The sequence below is a fragment of the Salvelinus namaycush genome, chromosome 13, assembly GCF_016432855.1.
Source record: "Salvelinus namaycush isolate Seneca chromosome 13, SaNama_1.0, whole genome shotgun sequence".
NCBI lineage: Eukaryota > Metazoa > Chordata > Actinopteri > Salmoniformes > Salmonidae > Salvelinus > Salvelinus namaycush.
The window spans coordinates 30,246,543-30,266,771 of record NC_052319.1 but is presented as its reverse complement, the minus strand read 5'-3'; the positions used below and the strand labels follow the sequence as shown (position 1 = coordinate 30,266,771).

The 20,229-nt window shown below is 44.3% G+C and overlaps 1 protein-coding gene across 1 annotated transcript in view; it reads left to right on the top strand.

The window, feature by feature from the left end:
- LOC120058081 (mannosyl-oligosaccharide 1,2-alpha-mannosidase IB-like) overlaps nt 1-20,229 on the top strand; it is a 128,967-nt gene that overhangs the window by 39,962 nt on the left and 68,776 nt on the right. Inside the window, exon 5 of the mRNA XM_039006558.1 lies at nt 10,919-11,015. Coding sequence (XP_038862486.1) covers nt 10,919-11,015 — 97 coding nt within the window. The remainder of the gene's footprint in view (nt 1-10,918; nt 11,016-20,229) is intronic.

The following is a 20,229-nucleotide window of genomic DNA, read 5'->3' as shown; positions in this document are numbered from 1 at the left end:
TGATTGTCAAGGGCAATGAATTCCATTATCTTGGTGTGCATTTGCGTTGTCCCGCTGAAATGTTCTTACTCTTTCAAATGACTGCTCGACTTGATGACTGCTCGAGCCGCTATATTTTTCATGGCGTCATTACGTCATCTACCTACGTTATATAGGTATTCACGTCAGCTCTGACATTGGTTTTGCGCATCTGCGTTAAACTAGTCATCGGGCCGATGCCAATGTTGGCATTTTTAGATAATGACGGACGATTCCGATGCTTACCGTTTTATATCGTGCATCCATAGTTTGAACAGATTAAACGGAAGCAGGGAAAATAATTTATCCTTCCTGGATTAGCGTGAGAGCAAGGAGAGGGGTAGAAATGGAGAGGTTTTGTCTTCCATGTCGTGATCCTTCTGCCTGCATGTGTCGAGGGGTTTGACTGCTTCACTATTGTTTTTCTAATTCTAACTGTGACACTGAGCCGTGTTTGAGAAGAGGCAGGAGGCTGAATGCAAGAGAGCACCTTGATTTCACGTATGTTTACTGGTTCATTTCTGCTGCCCCATAAAATGTAATGTTCTCCCCATTGTATAGTATTTCTACTTCCCTGACCCGGGCAATCTCGTCATTACGATGTAATATTCCATTTTAGTATCCTTTCAACTCAAACAATCAGCTGTACTTGGAAATGGATTGTGATGTCCATACCCTCTCTGTGTATGCATGCCTTTTGAAACTCTCAATGACAGGAGAACTCTCCAGTTCTGTGATTTGAACTATAGTCTTGTCAGGGAGCGTCTGTAAACGGACAGCCTGTGATCCATGGTCCTCACCCTTCCGTTAGGGACCGTCTTAGCAGGGAGGGCGAGGGGAGGGGAGTGGAGTGTCTTTGTTCAGTGTTGGCACGGCTTTCTGGGATCGATAGAGGTGGGGGGTGGCCTGGGATACTGGGAGCCCTGGGGGGAGAGGACTGGGGAGCACAGGGACCAGTTCAGTGCCATGATCATGGCTGAGCATATGCCCAGTATAGGGAGTGAGAAAAGAGGCGAGGGAGGGGGCATAGTAGTGCACACGGAAGTACTCAGGGTCAGAGAGACTGGGAGAGAGAGGCAGAATACCAGTTAATATTATCCCAAAGAACAGTCACAGCAAGGTCAGGAGAATGTGCCAGAGGGAATGGGCCCAGTCAGTTTTCATTTGAAGGCAAAAGCTTCTCAACAAAGTGGTGACTCTCTAATATTGTACTACTACCCAAACTTGTTCACCTGACTGCCCTGTTTACTGGCTGTGATTGCTATTCTGACAGGGGTGTAATTCCTGAACCCACCTCTTGTTGTGCTTCCACATTCATTCATTGTGACTGGGTCTGAAACCACGATGAGTGTTCTAGGTGGCTATATCGGTGTGAGAGCACCATATGTTACAATGGAGCAGCAGCTGTATTATCTTATTTGTTAGGACCCGATGCTAAGAGCTGTGTAAGGGACCTATCTGAGCTACTTTACTGTCTCCTTTTAAAATCAATTTGTCACCCTGGGTGTCATGAATGTATTTACAGTGGAGCGCAGATCTGTCACATTTTCACGGCCATTGTGTATCTTGTGAAGGGCCGTCCTTTAGAGCAGATAGGATCCGTTCGAGGGGGGAGGATGGAGGGAGGTTTATAAATCAGGGTGACTCGAGGTTATCTAGGGCAGCACAATCATAACTCCAGATGCAGTTTCCCAAACCTCCAAAGCACTGCAGCTCCCCTCGCCTCTCAAGCTAAGCTGATTTTTAAACAATGGCAGTAGCCTAGAAGAAATGGTCCTGCTCCCGCAGCAGCACTGTGACTCCCATGGATTTATGAATATTTGGCATCAGGTGTGACTTACAGGGCGGTGGTGGGGGGTAGCTTCTGCTGTATGAATCACCTGGTGGTGATGGTTGAGGGCAGGCTGTGTCCTGACAGACCCGGGCGGGATGCGGGACATAGGTGCCTGGTGGGCCAGAGTTTGGCTGTCATTGTGAAGGTCAGAGCAGAGCTCCTAGTGGGCAATGTTTCCCAGAACGGGAGACAGGAAGGCAGAGAGAGCACTGGCCAGCCGCACTGCGGACCTCTCAGTTTATAGGCTGTCCACCCACGTGCCTGTCCTCCTCCCCTGGCCTGAGTTATGCAGGAACAGGAAATAGTCCAGTAAACAACCGCTTCTGGTCTAACCTGTGGGTGGGGGTGCAACTCAGATTGTTAGACATCATTCAACTGGATCAAGGTAGGTCCTGTTCAGTCACACTGAGTCATACCCCCATCACCCTATCTATATCTGCTCTTGTTTCCATCTGTCTTGCTCTTGCAATCCCCCCTCTTTCTATCCTTCTTCCTCTGCTTTATCTGCTTGGATACTCTTTCTGTAGTGCTCTTTTTGCGTGCTTCTCACTTTCGGTCTCCCTCATCTCTCGCTTCCCTCTTTCTGTGCTTTGCGCCAGTCCTGGCCTTGCTTCTCCAAGAAGTGGTCCAAGAGAAGTGATTTACTCTAAAAGGATGTCACCCTCAAGGTTCTCTGCAATGTTGCGCTGTGGAAAAGTGATCAGCCGGGGAAATAATGTCTTCATGCAACGCGCCCAAGAGCTCAGCCCACAACAGGTAAAACATCAGATATTTAGAACAAAAGTCATATTACCAGAGCTCGCCGACTTGAAATGACAAGGTGACGTGTCCTTTAAGGCACAGATGATGAAATCCACCTTTCCTTCCACATCAGTGTTTACATATATATCAGAACTGGTTATGAATCTGTCAGACATTCTCCAGAAATCTTAATAGAAAAATCAGCTGTGTTCATCAGCTCGAAGAGCTGGATAGTAATACACTTCTCAGTGATGATGGATGGACAGAGAGGGTGGAGTCCGTTCCAAGCCAAGGTCGACGGTGGCATAGAAGGTGGCGTGATTAATACATCTGCAGAGGTGATATCTGCACCGCTCCATATTAAAATGAGAGATGAGAGCGCCCAATCGTCAATCTGCACTGATACCACATCAGGCCAAATCCTCTCTGGGCAGAGGGAGATGAGCTTATATTAACCTCCTCCTTGGTACTAAAGGCAGACGTTGGTCCACACCGTGATAGATAGTGGGTAGAAATTACTACATAATTATCCTGGTGTGGATATGAACATTGCTTATGTTGACAATGTCAGCGCAAGACCGCATAACCTCTGCTAGACAGACAAAGATAATGATGGTTATTAAATGGATGCTTTTATCCATTGTGACTTAGTTAACACAGGCTATATCCAGTATTCACTGAGTGTACCAAACATTAGGATCACCTTCCTAATTTTGAATTGCACCCCGTTTTGCCCTCAGAACAGCCTCAATTTGTCCGTGCATGGACTCCACAAGGTGTCGAAAGCGGTCCACAAGGATGCTGGCCCATGTTGACGCAATACTTCCCACAGTTTTGTCATGTTGGCTGGATGTCCTTTGGGTGGTGGACCATTCTTGATACACACAGGAAACTGTTGAGTGAAAACCCCAGCAGCGTTACAGTTGTTGACATTCTCAAACCTGTGCGTGTGGCACCTACTACCATACCCTGTTCAAAGGCACTTAAATATTTTGTCTTGCCCATTCACCCTCTGAATGGCACACATACACAATCCATGTCTCAAGGCTTCAAAATCTTTCTTTAACCAGTCTCCTCCCCTTCATCTACACTGATTGAAGTGAATTTAACAAGTGACATAAGGGATCATAGCTTTCACCTTGTCAGGCAATGTCGTGGAAAGGTCAAGTGTTCCTAATGTTTTGTACACTTAGTGTATGTGTCCCTTGTGTGAATCAAACCCACAAACTTGGTGTTGCAAGTTACCATTTTTAAAACCAACATAGCCAGAACCACAAGGTTGGCTGTGAGTTTCTTACACAGTTTGTGTGTTTGTCTTCATAATCTCTGTGGCGCGTGGGTTTCAGTTAACAGACACTGAGCACCCCACCGCAAGCTGTCATTTCCCTATGCTCCCCTCACCAAGCCCAGAGTTAGGCAGGCGGGATGGCTGCTAACCGACAAGCAGAACGCCTCCAACAGTCACTGGGAATAAAAGCCAAGAGTAGAGAAGTCCAATGGAGCACAAAATGAACATCAGGAGGATAAGGCAGGCACTGACAGAGGGAGACTGAGGGATCTCGATGTGGTCTGTTTAGCTACTAGACTGTTGGAGGGTGGCACTACCCAGGATAGCTTTTATAGTGTGATGGTGGGAGAGATATGGCATGGGGCAAGATAGAAGTTCAATGTTTGAAAAAATTCTAATGTAAAAGGGCAGAACACAAACATAACAAGTTTGATTTTCAATGCCACACATGAGGACGCCAGCGTGATTGATGCCGTTTCTCACGCCAACCGAAGCTTGATTTTGTTTTTTATTAGACGCTTGTTTTATTAGCTGTTTTTCTAAGTTGAAATTGCCATCAAACTGAAAGACTTAATGTGTCGAAATATACATGTAAGATTCCATTGCTGATCACCTGCTAATCTCCTACCTGGCGTTCTCTCCACCTCACTCCACTGTCTACCTGGATCCATCTCTGATGCCTAATTCCCAGGCTGAGCTCTGCTGGGACCGCAATAAATCAACTTGGCATTGGACCTGGACACTACAGCTATCGAGCTAGCTATGTGGATTACAGTTATATCGGCACTTGTGTACCTGTGGGCTAGTTTATCCCCTCCCCACTCCTTGCCAAATATCTTTTTCTACTCTGCTTCCATGGCTCTGCAGTATACACTCCCGAGCGCTGCAAACTTCAAAGCCACAGCCTCTGCAGCGCAGTTTATGCACAAATACAGGACTCGGGTCTTCTGCGCCCCTCGAAAAAATCACGGGTGCGGCCCATAAATGTCTTGCACTGCCATCAGAATGGAATTCCCTCAGTCTGGTCTAACCGAGCTAAAGCCTCCACTCTCCGTCGAGGGGCAAATCTGTCAAACCTGCGCTCTATCCCTCGCTCCAAAGCGGGAGCCACCCAATCTCCAATAAAAGATTTATTGTCAATTACTTTATTTGTGAAAACAGCTTGGACTTCCTATGTTTTAACCAAGACATGGCACAGGAAGGAGGAAAAATGCCTGTTAAACAAAGGTGCTCCCCGGGGCTACACCTACATTGATCAGGCACGTACAGATGGCCGCAGGGAAGGAGCAGCCTGAAAATTACTCTACTTCCCCTTTCTGATTTACACGTCGTTTGAGTGCATTGCATTCCACCACAAAGCCTCAGTATCCAAGTCATGTATTACACCCTGACAATATATCCTTCATTAATTCATGACTTTTCTGAACTTTGCCAGTTTCTACCCAAGATGTTGATTTTAACATCCGTGTTGATAACCCACAGTGCCCCCTTGTTGTCTACTTTTGTAACCTCCTGGACTGCCTGAATTTAGAACAGCATGTTGATGTTTCTTCCCACCCACAACCATGGCCATGCATTAGATCTTGTCATCACATACAAGCTTGCCATCTCTGACCTCACTGTGCTTTAAATGGGGTGTTACAGAACACAACTGGGAAATGGCCTTGTCCATCCCAAATCCTCCCCCCAAATGGAAAAACATCCGGTCCGTCAACATCCCCTGGAGTCCGTTAGAGGTTGACACAGGAGTGAAAATTCATTCCTGTCTTGTCTTTTTTTTTTCTGAATTGTCCTGATCCCGCAACAGTTCTATAACCCCGTAACTTTCCTTTCCCTTCCTGATAATCACTCCCCTCCCGTGCTCATTTTTGCGTGTAGAAATATGTAGGCTTATTGTGTTTAAGAACTATTGAAATGTATTTCAGTAATGCAATTTGCGACTGTGGTAGTCTTCCCTATTTTAGTTAAATGCACTGTGTAGGCCTAAATCACTCTGGATAAGAGCGTATTCTAAATGACCTAAACGTACAGTGCCTCCAAAGTATTCAGACCCCTTGACTTTTTCCACATTTTGTAACGTTACAGCCTTATTCAAAAATGTATAAAAAATAAATAAAAATCCCTCATAGATCTACACACAATACCCCATAATGACAAAGCAAAAACAGGTTTTAGACATTTTTGCAAATGTAGTTAAAATTAAATACGTAAATCACATTTACGTAAGTATTCAGAACCTTTACTCAGTACTTTGTTGAAACACCTTTGGCAGCGATTACAGCCTTGAGTCTTCTTGGGTATGACGCTATAAGCTTGGCACATGTATTTGAAGAGTTTCTCCCATTCTTCTCTTCACATCCTCACAAGTTTTGCCATGATGGATGGGGAGCGTCGCTGCACAGCTATTTTCAGGTCTCTTGAGATGTTCAAGTCCGGGCTCTGGCTTGGCCACTCAAGGACATTCAGAGACTTGTCCCGAAGCCACTCCTGCGCTGTCTTGGCTGTGTGCTTAGGGTCGTTGTCCTGTTGGAAGGTGAACCTTCGCCCCAGGTCCTGAGTGGCTTCCGTCTGGCCACTGTTAAAAGGCCTGATTTGGTGGAGTATTGCAAAGATGGTTGTCCTTCTGGAAAGTTCTCCCAACTCCACAGAGGCACACGTGGTCGTGCGGGTGTGTGTGTGTAGTTGTGTGGGTGTGTAGTCATGCGTGTGTGTGCCGGGTTGTGTAGTCGTGTGTGTGTGTGCCGGGTTGTGTAGTTGTGTGTGTGTATGTGTGCCGGGGTGTGTAGTCGTGCGTGTTTGTGTAGTCGTGCGTGTTTGTGTAGTCGTGGGCGGGTGTGTCGTCGGGCGGGTGTGTGTGTAGTCGTGCGTGTTTGTGTAGTCGTGGGCGGGTGTGTCGTCGGGCGGGTGTGTGTGTAGTCGTGCGGGTAGTCCTGTGTACGTGTGTGTGTAGTCGTTTGTGCGTGCGGGCGTGTAGTCGTGTGTGTGGGCGTGTAGTCCTGTGTGTGCGGGCGTGTAGTCCTGTGTGTGCGTGTAGTCCTGTGTGTGCGTGTAGTCGTTTGTGTGTAGTTGCGCGGGTACTTCTGGGCGTGTAGTCGCGCATGTTTGTCCTGGTCTGGTCCGGTGGACTCTTTGGCTGGGGTCTTTTGCGGGCGTTCATCTGACACTGCCTGGTATAGGGGTCCTGGATGGCAGGGAGCTCGGCCCCAGTGTTGTACTGGACCATCCGCACCACCCTCTGTAACACTTTGCAGTCGGATGCCAAGCAGTCATACCAAGTGGTGGTGATGCCAGTGAAGATGCTCTGTGGTGCAGCTGTAGAACTTTTTGAGGAACGAAGGAAACATGCCATATCTTTTCAGCCTCCTGAGGGGGTAGAGGCGTTGTCGTGTCTTCACGACTGTTGGGTGTGTGTACACCATGTTAATTCTTTATTGACATGGACACCGAGGAACTTTAAGCTCTCGACCCGCTCCACTACAGCCAGTCAGACTCCTTGCAGTCCCAAAGACACGCCTAAAAACAATGCGAGCCCAAGCATTCTGCTGTCTCGGCTCCCGGCTCTGGAACGAGCTCCCTCCCCACCTCTGCATGCCCCAGACCACTAGAAATGTTGTTACTTAGGGTATAAATATCAAGTGTCTCACATCGTGTATTTCGAGAGAGGATCAAGTCTCTTAACGCAGCGATGTCCCTGCCCCACTAGTGCTAGTCTGCCATGAGGAACCACTGAGTCCAGGCTGCATCACCACTTATGCTGGGCAGAAGTGAACACAATAGAATAATGCCACACGGCATGTAGAAATTTTGAAATTGCCCATTACTGTCCCCAAAACCAAAACACTACAATGCAAGAAGATACCGGTGGAGGTTAACCTTCCTTGCTAGCGTACAGCAGAAGTCAACATCAATTCACTACCCTAGTACCTTGTTTGTGATAATATGCAAACCATAACGCAAAATATTGCTGAGTACAAAGCTGATTGTCACCAAAAACTGTTTATTCACTTCATCTCCTCCACCTCACGTCTATCCCAGTCAAGATCATCTTTGCTCAAGCCTCAAACCGACTTTGTGTGAATGACGTCAGTGGTCTTAAATAGACAGCGCACACTTTTATAATGTAAAACATTGCTTCATCTTTGCAAACTTGACATCTGTGGCATTGTGTTGTGACAAAAGTGCACATTTTAAAGTGGCCTTATAAAGTGGCCTTGTGTAATGATCATGCTCTCTAATCAGCTTCTTGATATGCCACACCTGTCAGGTGGATGGATTATCATGACATAGTGTAAAATGCTCGCTAACAGTGATGTAAACAAATTTGTGCACAAAATATGAGAGAAATAATATTTTGGAATATTTCTGGGATATTTTATTTCAGCTCATGAAACATGGGACCAGCACTTTCAATGTTACGTTTATATTTGTGTTCAGTGTAGTTAGATTTGTTTTTTGTTTTAAATAGTCAAATTGATTGTCTAATTGATTAATTTAATGCATACATAAAAAGATGTCAAAGGAACTCAAAAGATCTGTCTGGATGAAGTGCCATGGATTCTGGGTGCTAACTCCTTAACTTGGGATAGGGTTAATTATCAGTTATTGAAATATTGAGTGCTTAGGTTTAGAGGGTCTACACCAGAAGTTAATGGTTATCTGTAGGAGGAAGGTATATGGTGTGTGCATTTAAGCTTGGAATGTACTGAGTGTAGGGAAAGCGATCACATGTGGTAGGCATTGATAACGGGAGAGAGCCATGGACTAGTGATGAAGGGGGTCGAGGTCAGGTCACTTTAAGGGAGAAAAAGTTTATGGCCGTATCACTTAATTTCCTGCCTAGCAGTAAAGATACAATGTTTGTTCAGATGTGTAGGAGGAGACCGCATAGGAGAAAGGGTTAAATATCAGTGCTTGTGTGAACAATGTCTGTCTAATGCAGCTGTATTAATCCTCTGGGAAGAATAAACTTGGCTGAGTTTTTACTCTGAAAATTAGAATCTAACAGCTAATACGCCTTTTTTTGCCGTGTTATCAATTCGGTATCAAGTATTGTGATTCTTAACCTGGTATCGAATTCAGAATTCTGGTATCGTGACACCACTAGTTAGTAGAAGAGAAGAATCCGCAAATACAAGTTCATTTATTGTGATATTGTTTAAGCCTGATGAGACATAGTTATAGTTTAAACCTTGTCATACTTAACACAGCTGGGAGCATAGCTAGCACTGTATTATTGCAGAGTGCAGAATCTCCCTCTATTTGCTGATGAGCATTATTCCTCTCGCTCATGTTGTGATTTGTAAATCCCTCAGTACTCCCATGGTCTCCGTGAAGAAGTTGAGGCATAGCTAAGCTGGTGAAGAATGTGAACGTGTGAGAGCTGAAACCAGACGGAAACGGAGCCAACCAAAACCCTATCAAATATAAATACTTGCCATGCCACATGAGTTAACACATTACTCTCCTGGCCTGCATCCTAAATGGCTTTACGGTGCACTACTTTTTACCTGGGCTTATAGGGTCCACTATATAGGAAATAGGGAGCCGTATCTGTATGTCTTCAGTGAACCTGACATTCAATATGTGCTCAGGGAGGTAACCTAACCTGTAGGTGCAACGTCTGTTGGAACGTACCATACATTCACACATGAAGGGAGAATTTTTCATTGGCTATTGAATTTTAGATCCGACTCCATACTACAGAAGTGACGACAGTCAATTTATTGACTGGGATTTTAGGCTTTGAAGTGAGTGTCATGTTCATGAAATGTCCCATCAGTGTAGAATTTGAATATTCTGTTTTTGTACGTCCTATATTCCTCAACATATGGGCCAATCATAATTTGATAAACCGGCCAATTGGACATCTACCTGGTCGTTGGGAGCCAATGGTTAAGTGGCTTTGTCCTGGTGTGTAAATGTAATTTATAATCTCCTGCATGTGGAGACTGCGTGCGTCATGGAATGTCACCAAGCCAAGAACACAAAACTCCCGGTTTTATTGGCCCTCCCTCGCCCTGGTCTTGCTGTGAGGAGAGCTGGCTATGGCTCGTACAGGAGGAAAAGCTGTCCTGGTTTTTAGACTGCTGCCATGACCGGCAGACAGAGAAGGACCAGGTGACGAAATGCTCTCCTCTGGGATAGCTGATCCCATCAGACTAGGGTGATGATTAATAAGACAAAGGGAAATTGGAAGTAGTGAGAATGCAGTAGAGCTTTGGGAAAGCGTGACTCTCTGACAGTCAGTAGTGTTGTCCTCACAGTTTCCCTTAGTGATGCTGACGAGAGATGCACATCCGTCTCCCATGTCAAAACTTGTCTCACGATTCTGTCTCTTTCGCTCTTATCCTGCTCGCCCTCTTTATTCTCTGTTTATTCTCAGTCCAGCTCTTACGGCTCCTCTTTTAAAGGTCATGTTAAGAATAAAGCAGTGTTTTTATCCACAAACGTTTAGTCAGTGCCTCCAGACAGCCAAGGAAAACAAAGCTTAGAGAGAGAAGGAGCCCCACGGCTACAATTTAACAATGTCTGAAGAGGAGTTACACGGCACGCATAACACACATGCACACACACACGCACAGTGTCGTGTCCTGTCCACCCAGCCTTGTGGTGAGGGACCTGCTGGGCAGTGACCTAGCAACCGAGTGACAGAACAACAGACAGGGTTAAGGCCACACCAGGGGCTGGGGCTCGGGGGGGGGGGGGGGGGGGGGGGGTTGAGTGGAGGTGGGGGCACTGGCTGAAGGGGCACAGGAATGTCTCTCTTATTAGCATCATTGCCCAGAACAAAGGGCTAGGTATTGTGCCGCCCTCTCTCCTGGCGAGGCTGCAATGATGGTGAAAAAAAGCTAAAGGATTGTGTGTGTGCATGCTAATCTGTGTTTTTTTGTTCCGAGTCATTTATTTGACTGTGATAAGCCTGTTGGAATGGTCTCTTCAACTGGTGGTATTAACTCCACTCCATAGTTCAAGATGGGTTACTGTTTTTGTGTACCAGATGTTTTGTCTAAACCAGGCTGCTCGTATGTATGTTGTAGATGATGAAGCATGCGTGGGACAGCTACAGACAGTACGGATGGGGACACAACGAGCTGAAACCTCTCGCCAAGAAAGGACATTCCACCAATATCTTTGGTAAGTGTCATGTCGCTATTCACTACTACACGTACAGTACACACACACATTCACATTTCCTGTCCTTATACTCTGGTGTTTGGATGCATCATCCATGACCAGTGGGTCCCACCAAACCCAGTTTCTCACTCCACCAGTTTCTGCTTCAGTTGTTGCTGCTGTTAATGTTCAGCTCTGCAGCTACCTACTGCGGTAAAGTAGATCAGACAACTGCGGCAAAAAAATTGCGTGTGTACTGTGTATGTATGTATGTGTGAGCGCACTCATGCGGGTTCTGTGTGGAAAGTTTTAATATTCAGTGGAATCAAATTGTTTATAAGCTCTTGTGGTATTTGATGAGCTGCTGTTAACCTTTCTAGGACACACGTTCCGCTAGCGGAACCCCCCCCCACAACATTCCGCTGAAAAGGCAGCGCGGGAAATTCAAAAATATTTTTTTTAAATATGTAACTTGAACACATTAACAAGTCCAATACAGCAAATGAAAGATAAAAATCTTGTTAATCTACCCATCGTGTCCGATTTTTTATTTTTATTTTTTTAAATAAAATAAAATGCTTTACATCGAAAACACAACATATGATTACGTTAGATCACCGGCAAGTCCAAAAAACACACAGCCATTTTCCCAGCCAAAGATAGGAGTCACAAAAAGCAGAAATAGAGATAAAATTAATCACAAACCTTTGATCTTCATCAGATGACACTCATAGGACATCAACTAATAACAGAAATACTCATCATACACTTTGATGAAAGATACATGTTTTACATAGAATTAAAGATACACTTGTTCTTATATTAAAAAAAACATTTCTCCGCCATGTTGGAGTCAACAGAAATACGTAATTACATCATAAATATTCCCTTACCTTTGATCTTCATCAGAATGCACTCCCAGGAATCCTAGTTCCACAATAAATTGTTGTTTTGTTTGATAATGTCAATTATTTATGTCCAAGTAGCTACTTTTGCTAGCATGTGTAGTACACATGTCCAAACGCTCACGCAGATCCATGCGAACTCGGACGAAAACTTAAAAAAGTTATTACAGGTCGAATAAACTGGTCAAACTAAGTAGAGAATCAATCTTCAGGATGTTGTTATCATACATATCCAATTACGTTCCAACCGGAGAATTCCTTTGTGTCTCTAGAAGTAATGGAAAGCAAGACAAAGTCATTTGGAATGTGCGTGACCAGGAACTGGCAATCTGCCAGACCACTGACTGAAACACCTCCCATCCGGCCCCACATCACAGTACAGGCTTCATTCAACGTTCTACAGACTGTTGACATCTAGTGAAAGGCGTAGGAAGTGAAAACAAATCCATATCTTACTGGGATTTGAATAGGCGATGAGTTGAATCAACCAACCTCAGAATTTCCACTTCCTGTTTGGAAGTTTGCCTGCCATATGAGTTCTGTTATACTCACAGACATAATTCAAACAGTTTTAGAAACTTCAGTGTGTTTTCTATCCAATGGTAATAATATGCATATATTAGCATCTGGGACAGAGTAGGAGGCAGTTCACTCTGGGCACGATATTCATCCAAAGTGAAAATGCTGCCCCCTATCCCTAAAAAGTTAAATGGTAGATGAGCTGCAGTACTGTGGTCTGTCTCCTGGTTCTCTGAATTCCTAAATTCCTGTGAAATTCCTTCTATGCTCGCTTTGAGGCAAGCAACACTGAACCATGCATGAGAGAAGCAGCTGTTCCAGACGACTGTGATCTCGCTCTCCATAGCCGATGTGAGTAAGACCTTTAAACAGGGTAGATGAACAGATGGCAAAGGGGGATACCTAGTCAGTTGTACAACTGAAATGTGCCTTCGTGTTTAACCCAACCCCTCTGAATCATTGATGACCATGATAAATACGCAAAGCATGCGCTAACCTGCTGGCAGGTGTCTTCACTGACATTTTCAACCTGTCCCTGACCCAGTCTGTAATACCTACATGTTTCAAGCAGACCATATTCCCTGTGACAAAGAACAACAAGGTAACCTGTCTAAATCTCCCCATAGCACTCACATCTGTAGCCATGAAATGTTTGAAAGACTAGTCATGACTCACATCAACACCATCGTAGACACCCTGGAACCACTCCAATTCTCATACCGCCCCAACAGATCCACAGATGATGCAAACTCTATTGCACTCCACACTGCCCTCTCCCACCTGAACAAGAGGAACATGTGAAAATGCTGTTCATTGACTATACCTCAGCGTTCAACACCATAGTGCCCTCAAAGCTCATCACTAAGCTAAGGATCCTGGGACTAAACACCTTCCTCTGCAACTGGATCCTGATGGGCCACCCCCAGGTGGTGAGGGTAGGCAACAAATCCGCTATGCTGACCCTTAACACAGGGGTCTCTCAGCGGTGTGTGTTTATTCCCCTCTTGTACTCCCTGTTCACTCACGACTCCAACAGCCATCATTACGTTTGCGGATGACACACGGGTTGAGAGCTTAAATTTCCTGTGTCCACATCACTAAGAGATTATCATGATCCACACACACCAACACAGTCGTTAAGAAAGCACGGCAACGCCTCTACTCCTCAGGAGGCTGAAAAGATTTGGCATGTGCCCTCAGATCCTCAAATGTCTATAGCTGCACCATTTGAGAGCATCTTGACTGGCAGCATCACCACTTGGTATGGCAACTGCTTGGCATCCGACCGCAAGGTGCTACAGAGGGTAGTGTGTACAGCCCAGTACATCACTGGAGTTAAGCTCTCTGCCATCCAGGACCTCTCTAGTATGCGGTGTCAGAGGAAGGCCCTAAAAATTGTCACTTCAGCCACCCAAGTCATAGACTGCTTGTTCTTCTGCCGCACGGCAAGTGGTACCGATGCACCAAGTCTGGAACCAACAGGACCCTGAACAGCTTCTATCCCCCAAGCCATGAGACTGCTAAATAGTTAGTCTGGGTAGCTATGGGTTGAAGACCCTGAACAGTCATTCTGAAAACTACTTCTTCTCTCATGGCTAACTACCAGCAAGTTTGAAAAGACAGGCTGAGTCGCCTGGACTGACAGCTCTTTGGAATGCCTATGTCAAGCAACTTGGATGCAGTGCTGCAGTAAAATCATCTCAATGAAATTTGGTGATTCACAAAGCAACTCTAACAACATTGAAATTGCATCAATGAAATTAATTCATTTTTATACATCTCCCGTTTAGCATGTCTCTTGTGATGCAGTTCAATGCAGCGCTGACGGATGTTGGCTTGACAACTGCATCAGATTTCAATGCCCCCCGCCTTTGTTCCATGCTAGCTGAGGACCTAACTAGACAGTAACTAACACCAGACACAGATGAAAGGGGAAACAAGTATTTTTGACATAGATTAATTAGGTAAACTTGTAATTATATTTGCTGACACCCTACGGTAAAATCTTGGCAACAGTAGAGTAGCTATAAACCACTGCCCTCTGCAAATACACCTTCTCCGATGTTGGTAACAAGGCAGTACTTATTTAAATTAGGTAAGAGAATATGTTACCATTGGTGTATTAATCCCCTAGAGTCGATTGACGCACCGGTGCATCAATCTAACTAACATAATACAAAAGTTTGTAAAAAAAAAACGTTTTTTTTTTTTTAAACATTAGTTTAAGCTAGAGAGCTGTTTTTTGCATTGGATGTCTCTCAATCCACCGCTGTCGCACTTCTGCATCTGCGGTGCAAGGTGGCAGAGCTAGAGTGGTGTTTGTCAGACCATGAGACATCCCGCAAATCGGTCTCCTCACAAACATCTGTGGCGTCCGAATGGTTTGACCTACAAACTATTATGACCACTCTGTGTCCCACCTTTCTATATTCTATTACTTTGGTGGCTGGAGTCTTTGACATTTTTTAGGGCCTCATCAATCTATACACAATACCACATAATGAGAAAGCGAAAACAGGTATTAAAAATAAAATATTTACCTAAGTACTCAGACCCTTTGCTATGAGACTCGAAATTGAGCTCAGGTGCATCCTGTTTCCATTGATCATCCTTAATGTTTCTACAACTTGATTTGAGTCCACCTGTGGTAAATTAATTTGATTGGACATGATTTGGCCCACTATAAAGTCCCACAGTTGACAGTGCATGTCAATTTAAAAACCAAGCTATGAGGTCGAATGAATTATCCGGAGAGCTTTGAGACAGGATTATGTCGAGGCACAGATCTGGGAAAGGGTACCAAAAAATGTCTTCAGAATTAAAGGTCCCCAAGAACACAGTGGCCTCATTCTTAAATGGATGAAGTTTGGAACCACTTCTTACTAGAGCTGTCCGCCCAGCCAAACTGAGCAATCGGGGGAGAAGGGCCTTGGTCAGGGAGGTGACCAAGAACCAGATGGTCACTCTGACAGAGCTCCAGAGTTCCTCTGTGGAGATGGTTGTCGTTCTGGAAGGTTTATCCATCTCTGCAATACCACCAAATCACCCCTTCATGGTAGTGGCCAGAAGGAAGCCACTCCTCAGTAAAAGGCACATGACAGCCCACTTGGAGTTTGCCAAAAGGCACCTAAGATTATCTGGTCTGATGAAACAAAGATTGAACTCTTTGGCCTACATCCCAAGTGTCACGTCTGGAGGAAACCTGGCACCATCCCTACGGTGAAGCATGGTGGTGATGGCAGCATCATGCTGTGGGGTTGTTTTTCAGTGGCAGGGACTGGGAGACTAGTCAGGATCGAGGTAAAGATGAACGGAGAAAAGTACCGATATCCTTGATGAGAACCTGCTCAGGACCTCAGACTGGGGCGAAGGTTCACCTTGAACCCGATCAAACATCTCTGGAGTGACCTAAAAATAGCTGTGCAGCAACTCTCCCCATCCATCCTGACAGAGCATGAGCGATCTGCCGAGAAGAATGGGACAAACTACAGGTGTGCCAAGATTGTAGCGTCATATCCAAGCAGACTCTAGGTTGTAATCGCTGCCAAAAGTGCTTCCCGAGTGGAGCAGCGGTCTAAGGCACTGCATCTCAGTGCAAGAGGCATCACTACAGTCCCTGGTTTGATTCCAGGTTGTATCACATCAGCCGTGATTGGGAGTCCCATAGGGTGGTGCACAATTGGCCCAGCGTTGTACAGGTAGGGTGTCATTGTAAATAAGAATTTGTTCTTAACTGACCTGCCTAGTTAAATAAAGGTTGTATTTAACTTTTTTGTTAAGTACTGAGTTAAGGGTCTGAATACTTAAGTAAATTATATTTAATTTATATTTTTTATAAATTACAAACATTTTAAGCCGGTTTTTGCTTTGTCATTATGAGGTATTGTGTGTAGATTTTTAGAGTAAGGATGCAACGTAACAAAATGTGGAAAAAGTCAAGGGGTCTGAATATTTTCAGAAAGCACTGTATATGTATACAATGACCTGGTACCCCGTGTATATAGCCAAGTTATCGTTACTCATTGTGGATTTATTCCACGTGTTATTTTTCTATTTCAATGTATTTATTTTTTTGCTCTCAAGGCGTCTGAATACTTTCCCAATGCACTGTATGCTAACGTGGGATGAGGTCCAGCAGCAGAACTGCAGTCCTCGGACTATGGTCCTATGACACACAACCAGGACGCCTTCAGCAGGACAGTATGGGCAGGTTTCCCGGACACAAGGTTATTCCTAGACTAAAAAGCTATTTCAACAGAAATTCTCCACTTGAACATGCTTTTTAGTCCAAGACTATGATTAATCTTTGTCTTGGAAACCGGCCCTAGACAGTCCTGTATATAGTCTTTCTGTGGGCATAGTTCTTACCTTGTGGTGGATGATGTAGTTGAACCTACCTGTGGGTGGCTAACTGACTGCTTTTAGGAGCAGTGTCATTTCTCTGTGGTCAGTCCTTAGTCATATCCCTCACTGTCTGGCCCACTCACTCACATAACGGGATCATAGTCTCTGTCAGTCCCATTGACCTGAGCATGGATTCAGTTGGAAAGCGTTTGACCTGTAATTGTGGTCATCCATCTGTCACAGAAAGAAGAGCAGCGAAAGAGGGTCGTTCTGTTTACTGTGGATGGGTGGAGAGCAGACTGACAAGGCTCTGATCTTTAAACACACTGACGGACTCTCTGGTGTTTACAGGAAACTGCCCTCTGGGGAGCACAGGGTCGGGTTACATTGATCCGCACTGTAAACTGGACTGAAAGCCACACCACTGGCCTAGCAGTCCCACGGCAGGGCCAGGCCAGGCAGACAATACACACAATGTCAATAACCACCTCAGGTTTATCAACATTAACGGCATTGATGTGGTCAGATAAAGATATGTTATTTTTTTAATCAAGTGACGTTTATGGTGACATTTGACTCCAATTGGATTGGGAGTGTTTTCAGTGCACTTAGGATCTCCTAGCTCATCTATGCAGTCCTTATGTAGTGTTTTTGTAAAAGCGTGTCTGCTTGCATTGCCTGGATGTTGATGGTTCTATGACCAAGCCCAGGAGATCCCACTCCTGAGGATATTATGCATCCAGGGCTGGATCTCATTCCAATAAGTTGCTCCCTCAAGAACGGTACTCTTGGTAAGCACTGTCTAAAGGCCTGCTGAATTGTGGGATAGGATGAGAAATGAGACATGATATGGACACCTGCCTGTCCTTCCTACAACCCCAGACAGCATAGCAGGGCTCACTTTGTATTACCCTCACACAGTAGAATCCAGGTTGTCTTCCAGAAAGGATCTCTCCCTCCAGCCCCACCCTCTGGCTCCCTACTCTGCTCAGCTCAGAGAGCAGTTGCCATAGTGATTAAAAGGGCAGCTGAGTTCAGGTTTGTTTGGACGCCTGGTCTTCCCCAGAGAGGCAGAGGCAAAGCGACAGGAATAACTGGGCCCAAAATCTGTCATCTCCAGCAGGTTGCGTTTGTTTTTCGCTCAAAAAGCAAGGAATTTTTGTATGGAGGTCAATGAGCAAGTGTCGAATTTGGTTAACCTGTCTCGCCCAGGCGTTCCGCTAGCGGAACTCCTCCCACATTCCACTGAAAAGGCAGGTCGCGAAATTCAAAAAATATTTTTTTGAAATATTTAACTTTCACACATTAACAAGTCCAATACAGCAAATGAAAGATACACATCTTGTGAATCCAGTCAACATGTCCGATTTTTAAAAAATGTTTTACAGCGAAAACAGCACGTATATTTATGTTAGCTCACCACCAAATACAAAGAAGGACAGACATTTTTCACAGCACAGGTAGCATGCACAAAGCCAACCTAACTAACCAAGAACCAACTTCATCAGATGACAGTCTTATAACATGTTATACAATAAATCTATGTTTTGTTCGAAAAATGTGCATATTTGAGGTATAAATCAGTTTTACATTGCAGCTACCATCACAGCTACCGTCAAAAATAGCACCGAAGCAGCCAGAGTAATTATAGAGACCAACGTGGAATACCTAAATACTCATCATAAAACATTTCTGAAAAATGCATTGTGTACAGAAATGAAAGACAAGCATCTTGTGAATCCAGCCAATATTTCAGATTTATTAAGTGTTTTACAGCGAAAACACAATATAGCATTATATTAGCTTACTACAATAGCCTACACACAACCGCATTCATTCATCAAGGCACGTTAGCGATAGCAATAGGCACGTTAGCGTTAGCGAATAAACCAGCAAAAGATATCAATTTTCACTAACTTTCATAAACCTTCCTCAGATGACAGTCCTATAACATCAGGTTATACATACACTTATGTTTTGTTCGAAAATGTGCATATTTAGAGCTGAAATTAGTGGTTATCCATTATGCTAACGTAGCTTCCTTTTCCCAGAATGTGCGGATATTTCTATTAGACTCTCACCTATTCTGACCAAATAGCAATTCATAAACATTACAAAAAAATACATGTTGTATAGGAAATGATAGATCCATTAGTTCTTAATGCAATCGCAGTGTTAGAATTCTAAAAATATCTTCATTACGACATAAGGCTTATGTTATAGCGAGAGAGTGGCCAAAACCTGGGCGCGAAACTACTAGAATACAGTTCGACAGATATATGAAATAGCATCATAAAATGTTTCTTACTTTTGGTGATCTTCCATCAGAATGTTGGACAAGGGGTCCTTTGTCCAGAACAGTCGTTGTTTGGATTTAGAACATCGTTTTTCCCTCTTGAATTAGCAAGCACACTGGCAAAGTGGCGCGAAGCTATCCTTTCTGAAAAAAGGCACACAACGCAACACGCCTAACGTCCCGAATAAATTTCAAAAATCTAATAAAACTATATTGAAAAAACATACTTTACGATGATATTGTGACATGTATCAAATAAAATCAAAGCCGGAGATAGTAGTCGCCTATAACGACGGCTTTTCAAAAGGCAATTCCAGGTCCATCTGCGCGCTCTCCAGAAAACAGGAAATGGATGACTCGTCGTGCCAAGAGGATATATTCCACCTCAGACCAAGATAAACACTTCATTTTTTCTCTCACATCCTCTTGACATCTAGGGGAAGGTGTATGACGTGCATGTATACTCATACGTGTCATGCCCATTTATAGGCAGGCCCTTGAACAGAGCATAATTTTCAGACTTTCCACTTCCTGGTCAGAAAGTGTGCTGCCAAATGAGTTCTGTTTTACTCACAGACAAAATTCAAATGGTTTTAGAAACTAGAGAGTGTTTTCTATCCAATAGTAATAATAATATGCATATTGTACGAGCAAGAATAGAGTACGAGGCCGTTTTAAATTGGGCACGTTTTTCCCCCAAAGTGTAAATAGCGCCCTCTATCCTCATCAGGTTAACAAAAAAATCGGATGGCTTATGTGCTCAAATAGAAGTTTTGTAATGCTTACGAGTGCACTGATATAAATAGGACACGTGACATCCCAGCAAGTTTGAGAATAAACACTTATGTTGGAGTTGTGCCCGTTATTACACTCGTTTCTGCCCTCCCATTGCCTAGAATGGTCCCACCTGATCTTGCCTCTTCCTGACTGCCTTTCATTTTTTAAAGAAATGTGTTTTCATTGTTAGAGCGGCCAATGAAGTATCTGGTCAATGTAATGGATTATCTGTGTCTTCCCTCAGACCCCAATATGCAGATTAAACAGGCTTTGAGCCCCAGGCCTGCTAATCAATTGACACTCTACTGACCTGCTAGCCTTCAGTGCTTTGTTTCTCTGTAATACACTACAAACCTGCTAGCCTAGCTGTTAGCACTTTGCTTTCCACTCAACA